At 41.2% G+C, this 6882-nt stretch overlaps 1 protein-coding gene across 4 annotated transcripts in view; it reads left to right on the top strand.

Moving 5' to 3' along the window:
* The first annotated feature begins 1999 nt into the window (after positions 1–1999).
* The window catches only part of Sbno1 (strawberry notch homolog 1), an 81656-nt gene continuing 76773 nt past the window's right edge, over positions 2000–6882 (top strand). For 2 of the 4 annotated variants that reach the window (XM_004635876.2, XM_004635877.2), the window contains exons 1-2: positions 2000–2128; positions 4269–4373. In XM_004635876.2, coding sequence (XP_004635933.1) covers positions 2000–2128; positions 4269–4373 — 234 coding nt within the window. The remainder of the gene's footprint in view (positions 2129–4268; positions 4374–6882) is intronic. The other 2 variants (XM_023720458.1, XM_023720459.1) reach the window with 1 other exon arrangement.

A 6882-nucleotide genomic window follows, 5' to 3' on the forward strand; every position in this document is an offset into this window, starting at 1 on the left:
TTTTTTTTTTTTTTTTTCTTATCATTTACTTATTTGGTACAGGATCTCACTGCAGAGCTTGAACTAGTAGTGATCCTTTTTTCTGAGGGATTACAAGTGTGTGTCACCACACCCAGTCTTGATGGCAGGCTCAACATGAGTACCAGGGGCCGAACCTGGATCCTTGCACTTGCCAGGCAGGCGCTTAGACTGCTGAGCTTTCTCCCCAGCCCCTTAGTTTGTTTTTATTTCCATCTTAAGGTAAGGAAACTGAGTCAGAAGGTTATCACTTGAGCATGTTGTACCAATAGTGGGTGATGTGGCCAGTATCTGAATGGACATAATCAGTCTGAGCCTGCACTCCCCTTAATCACAGCAGTGTGTTGTTGCCCTCCAGATAGTGCAGCCCTTATGTCTGCTCAGAGCCACCAAGATCCACTTTGGTCTCAAGGGAGGAGCCTGGTCTCTGGAGATAAGCTTCAGTGTTGGTGTTCTCAGTGGGAGCTGTATCCGCCCATTCTCCTTGATACTGCCTCTAGGTATCTTCTTGCCTAGCTCTTTTTGTTACTGTGTCTTATTTTGTATTTATTGTAGAACTTTTTTCATAGGTGTTCTATTTTTTTTTTTTGTTCCTCGAATGGCTTTAGGGCACTTTTGGCCAGCGGGAGAGTTGTGAGGTTCGAACTCCAGCAACCTGAGGCTGAGAGCTTTGTGGAAGCAGCCACTTAAAGGCCTGAGCTAGGGCCATGCCCCCATAGGTGTTCTATTTTGAAATAGGTGATGTTTTCAAATACATTTACTGCCAGTGTCAAACTTTTATTGATTTATTATCCTAGGAATCTTTGTGGTAATTTGTGCATTTGTTAGATTATGCACGGTACATACCATGTGAGATCAATGAACTCTTTTGTAGACACATTAATGTGTTTCTTTTATTTTTATTTATTTATTTATTTATTTATTTTGTTTTTTGAAACAGGGCCTTACTCTGCAGTTCAGGCTGGCCTTGAGCTCACTTTGTAGCCCAGGCTGGCTTCAAACTTGAAAGGATCCTGCAGCCTCAGCCTCCTGAGTGCTGGCATTGCAGAGTGATCCCTCCACACCTAGCTGCTGTCAGTGATTCTAACACTGCCTCTCAGAGTGCTGTAAGAGTTTTCCAAAATCTTTTCTTGCTTTTGGTCTTACTATGGACCCTCTCAATTTTTTGGTACACTGCTATGAGGAATCTTTCTAAATCACAGATCTGGGTCAAGTCCATGTTTGGAAAGCCTTTAGCGACTGTGTTACACATAGCGTTACAGGCACCTAAAATGGTGGACAAGGCCTGTGAGTGCTGTTCTTTCTCTTAGTACTCTTCTTGGCTTCTGAACCATGTTGATTACTCTAGCCCTCGTGAGAGTGTCAGGTTCTTTTATGTTTGTCTGAGTTCAAATGCACTGTCAAGAAAGTTCTTGTCTTGGTGAGTTCTTGAGATGGAGCTACAGTGTCACTTTTGTTTTCTCTCAGTAAAGTTCACTTTTTCCTTCCCTAATCTCCCTAGGGTTTTGTAGATGTGTTCTGCTGTGATTTATATCTTTTTAAAGAATTTTTTGTATTTGGTACATAATACCAAATATCACGCAGCTTGGACTCATGATCCTCCGTTTTCAGCTTCCTCATTGATGGGGTTACAGTCATGGAGCACTACACCCAGTATTGGTGGCTGGCTTGGTGTACCCAGGGCGAGGCTGGCACACATGTGGTACCAGGGATGAAATGGGTCCTTGAGTTTGCCTAGGCAGGCACTTACAACGCTGAGCTATCTCCACGGCCCCGATCTACATACTTCGGACCTCACTTTCTTTAGTAGAGCTTCCTGGATTCAAAGATAGCCTTTATCCTCCTTTCCTGACACTGGCAAGTTCATCATAAGTATGACGTGAGTGGGTCTAGTAGAAAAAAATGTTGGATTGTTTTTATTTAGAGGAAAGTTAATATTTTTTATAGTTTTTAATGTTAATATTTACTTTTTTGTTTAAAGATGGTGGAACCAGGGCAGGACTTACTACTTGCTGCTTTGAGTGAGAGTGGGATTAGTCCGAATGACCTCTTTGATATTGATGGAGACGTGGGGCTTGCAACTCCAACCCCAACCCCTGCAGTTCAGCCGGTAAGAGTTTTGTAAAGCCTGTGGAACATTAGGGCTTTTTCTTTTCAAATTTCGATGTATAGAAAGATATTACATCTTATTTTTTAAATGTAGATATAATTGTTATCCTAATGTTGAATATTTGTCTTCATTCATGAGGTACAGGATATTTGGGATGAAAACCAAGACATTATGTTCTGCTTTGATACGATTATGTACATGAACCTAAGCTAATGATGATTTATAGAATGAATGTCTGCTTTTCTGGCTTGCTGCAGCTGTACTGACTGAAGAGACGTTGTCTTGGGTTGCGTCTATGGCATATGATACATTGCACTTTACTGTTGATTTAATTTTTAGGGTACTGAGGACTAAGCTATGTCCCCATCTCTTTAGCATTTGCCTTGGCACGAGGCCTCACTAAAGTGAGGCTGGGCTTGAACTTGCAATCCTCTTGCCCTTCCTGAGCCTACCAGAAATTACAAGCATGTGCCACTATGCCTAGGTTTTTTTTTTTTTTTTTTTTTTAAATTTGGTACAGGGTCTCACTACATATATCGGACTCCTAGTGATCCTCCTGTTTTCAGCCTCCCAAGTGCTTGGATTACAGGCATGCGCCACCATACCCAGTCTCAATCACTGTCTCAGTGTGCCCCTCAGGTGGGGCTGGCACAGCTTGTGGTGCCAGGAATGGAACCCTGGTCTCTGCACTCTGCTTAAGCACGCACTTTAGTCTGCTGAGCTATCTGGCCAGCCTTTTGTCCAGGTTTTAAAAAAATAATTTTATTGCCAGGGAGATAGCTTGGCGGCATCAGCATCTGCCTGACAAGCGCAAGGTCCTGAATTTGATCCTTGGTACTGGGAAAAGAAAAAAAGTTATTAAGTTATTTTACTAATACAAGCCCAAGTTTAATAATCAAATAAGGAAATTTAACGGGTCTAACAATAAAACCCTGTCTTCTCAGGTGTACATATGTGTAGGCAGGTGGAAATACTGTTACCTATAAAATTTTATTTGATAAGTCAAGTTGGACAAGCTCCTGTAACATCTGGTACATGGGGACTTCATTTAGCTCTGGTGGGCACAGGTGGTGGAGCTAGCACTACACTGTGCCTGCTCTCCACAGTGTTCTGGCCTCAAGGGCTGCATGAACAGCTTGTTGGTATCACTGGAGAGCACAGTAATGTTAAAGGCTTGGGATGTTGTCAGACCATTTTAGTACCTGTTGAGGTTGCCTGTGGGCTACAGCCTACAGATTGGAGGAGACAGCTGATTTATGAGAGGATTTTTTTGGGGGGGGGTACTAGGAATCAAACTCAGGATCTCAGGCTTGCCACTCAGGTCCTGTGCTGTGCCGCTGAGCTATATCCCTGGCCCATTATGAGGGTTTTTGTGGTAAGATCATTCTCACCTTTAAGTTGTCTTTGTATATTATCAGGATAGTTTCTGTTACTTCAGTGTGCATATTCTCTAAAAAGGAAGATTGTGACAGCAAAAACTTAAGGTGTTTCATGATTCTTGAAAAATGGGCTATGTTCTATTTGTATGGGAAAGAACCTTGGTTGTGTTTGTTACTCAGTGGAGTTGGCAAACAAACATAATTTTGTCTGGGTGTGTTGGCGCACACCTGTAATCCCGAACAGTGGAGGCTGAGGCAGGAGGATCACCATGAGTTTGGTGTCAGCTTAAGCTACATAGTGAGTTCAAGGCCAGCCTGGACTATCCAGTGAGATCATATTTAAATAAAAAAGAATACCAAACAAAATTTTGCTGAACACCTTTCTTTGCAAACCAAATTGTGAAGAAAAAAAAGTGTTATCTGATACTGGTGATTTCTTGTTTTAATTTGAATGTAAAATTGACATTTTATATTTGTGGTGCAAATGTTCTGCTGCTGAGCTACAGCCCTGGTTGCCATTTATTTTTTTATTTAGAGGCAGGGTATCACTATGTAGTTTTTCCTGGCCTTGAGCTCACTATGTAGCCCAGGCTGGCCTCAAATACATAGCAATTCTCTTGCCTTAGTCTCCTGACTGCTAGGATTACAGGCATGTGCCACTGTGCTTGGGTGATTTTTTTAATAAAATAAATACAACTCTTGTTCTGGAAACAGAATTCACTGCTGTTTTCTCTGTTTTTTGTCTGATGATTTTTCTGTAGTCGATGCCACTTGTTGCATTAGAACTAGGCTTGGAAGCAGAAGCTGCAGTTACTGTTAAACAAGAACCAGAGACGGTACCCAGTCCTGCGCTGTTAAATGTGAGGGTAAGAATTGTTCAGGTTGGCATTGCTTCTAAAATAGTTTAGGGTTGTAGCAAGAAAATAGCATTTCAGATTGAGGTAGTTTTATCTTACTAGGTTTGCTTTTTGCTACTCCCCCAATATCCTTTCCTTGAAATTTCTTTCACTCTTAGGCCACTTACACCGGTAGAAGGTAATTGGGACAGTGTGTTCTTTTTAAGTTTATTGTAGCTAATACAACATTCATCAGATAAACATAAAGTACCTATTATTGTATTTTCTTTCTTTTTTTTTTTTATATTTTAGGGAAGGATCTACAGGGTGTTCAGGGTCTCATTACTAGATCCAACTCGTAGTGATTCTCCTGTTTACAGCCTCCCAGATGCTAGGATTACAGTCACGTGCCACCACGCCCAGTCTCGTTCGCTGATCTCAGCCTGTCCCCGGAGGTGAGGCCGGCACAGCAGGCCCGGGATCGAACCTGGGAGCTGCTGAGCTATTTGGCCGGCCCTTCTATTATCCTATTTTCACTTTTGCTTATCTAAGCTTTTGTACATTGGTATGTGTAAGTTTTTATGTGCTTGTAATTGAGCTTTTTGTATAGGGGTCCCCTGACTTTACCTCAAACATGGTTATTGGGGCCAGGGAGATGGCTCAGTGGAATAAGTGCTTCCCCGGCAAGCTCAAGGGCCTGAGTTCAATCCCCGGTTCCACAAAAAAAAAAAAAAAAAAAAAAAAAGGAAAATATCTTTCAAACATGGTTATTAACTGAAGCCAAGTGGTGTAGAATTACTTGACAAACTTTTGGTTAAAATTTGTTAATTTAAGAGCCAGGTGTGCTGGTGCATGGTTATCATCCCAGCACTTGGAAGGCTGAAGTAGGAGAATGGCCATAAGTTTAAGGCCTGCATGGATTGCTTGCCAAGATCCTGTCTAAAAACACACACACGCACACATTTTTTTGTTGATAATTTGCATTATTAAAAGATATGTAAGAGGGGGGAACTACCCACTTGGGCCCCCCTCCTGTCCCTCTCTTGGACAGGAGCTTGCTTTCTCTCAATAAATATATTCTGCTCATAAAAAAAAAAAAATAAGATATGTAAGAGTGATACAAACAAAGCCAGGTAATTCTTACTATAGGAGTCATGGAGAAATAAACAATTTGAGGAAGAAGGTAAGTAGAAATAGACTTAAATTTATGAAAGAAAGTGTGTTAGTTGTACTTAAAGAGTCATAGTTAACAATAGGCTTTTTGTTGTGGTTGGTATCTTTCCACCCCTCCCCACCAATGAAAAAGAAAATGTGTGGATTTATGGTACCCACATTATCAGTATTTGTAGTTTGGCTGGATTGTTTTGTCTTGAGATAGGGTCTTGTTGTGTAGCATAAGTTGGCCTTGAGCTAGCTTTTGTAGCCTAGGTTGGCTTTGAACTCATCATGATTCTCTTGGCTTGACCTCCCGAGTTCCTGGGATTGCCTGCATCTGACACTACACCTGGCTATTTTTGTCTTTTTTTCTTTTTCTTTTTGTTCCATTTATGTATTTGGTATAGGGTCTTACTACACAGCTCAGACTGGTAGTGATCCTCCTGATTTCAGCCTCCCCAGCACTGGGATTACAGTCATGTGCCACCATGCCCAGGCTTGTTTTTGTCTTTTTAAGATCTAACTTTGGCATAAGCTGTATGATGGCAAACAAAGCAATGAACAGGATGTGTTGTTGTTGTTGTTATTATTATTATTATTATTTTAAATAGAGTTTTACTTTGTAATTCAGGCTGGCCTTGAACTCATTGTGTAATTCAGGCTGACCTCTAACTTGTAGCAGTCCTCCTACCTTGGCCTTCTGGGTGCTAGGATAGGAGTCATGGAATATTAAAATCAGAAAATAGGCTACAAGGGAATCCAGGCCTCCAGTTGCTTAAGTGGTTCACTCAGGATTGTTTGGTTGGAGGGGTGCTGGCTTTAGAAATTCTTTTTACCAGTCATGATGGTTCACACCCTATAATCTTAGCACTCAGGCTGAGCCAGGTGGATCAGCAAGAGTTTGAGACCAGCTTGGTTTACAAGATCCTGTCTCAAACCAGAAAGAAGTTTTCTGTTAACAGTCGTTATTTAAGATTACTATACAGCACAGTTTCCTAGAATGGCTTCCATTTGTACATTTGTTCTTCATAGGTATATAAAATGTCATATCATTACCCTTTTTTGTTTTTCTTAAAATGGAGTTTTGAATGGTGATGCATAGCTAGTTGTACTGAATTAGAGACAGTATTGTGATACCCCCCTGTAATCCCAGTTGCTTGGAAGGCTGAGCTGTGGGGGACTGTGAGTTGTAGGCCAGTTGGGCAACTTAATAAGACCCTGTATCAAAATAAATAAGTAAAACTTAGATACAGTAGAAAAGTATGAAGACGAAATATAGGAAGTAAAGCTATGCTGTTATGTTGAGCTGTGGGGGACTCAGGTCAATAATTTCTGACATTGCCAGTTAAACAGAAGACCCAATGCTATTATGGGCTACTGGACT

This window comes from Octodon degus, unplaced genomic scaffold (assembly GCF_000260255.1).
Source record: "Octodon degus isolate 3935 unplaced genomic scaffold, OctDeg1.0 scaffold00076, whole genome shotgun sequence".
In the NCBI taxonomy this organism is placed as follows: domain Eukaryota; kingdom Metazoa; phylum Chordata; class Mammalia; order Rodentia; family Octodontidae; genus Octodon; species Octodon degus.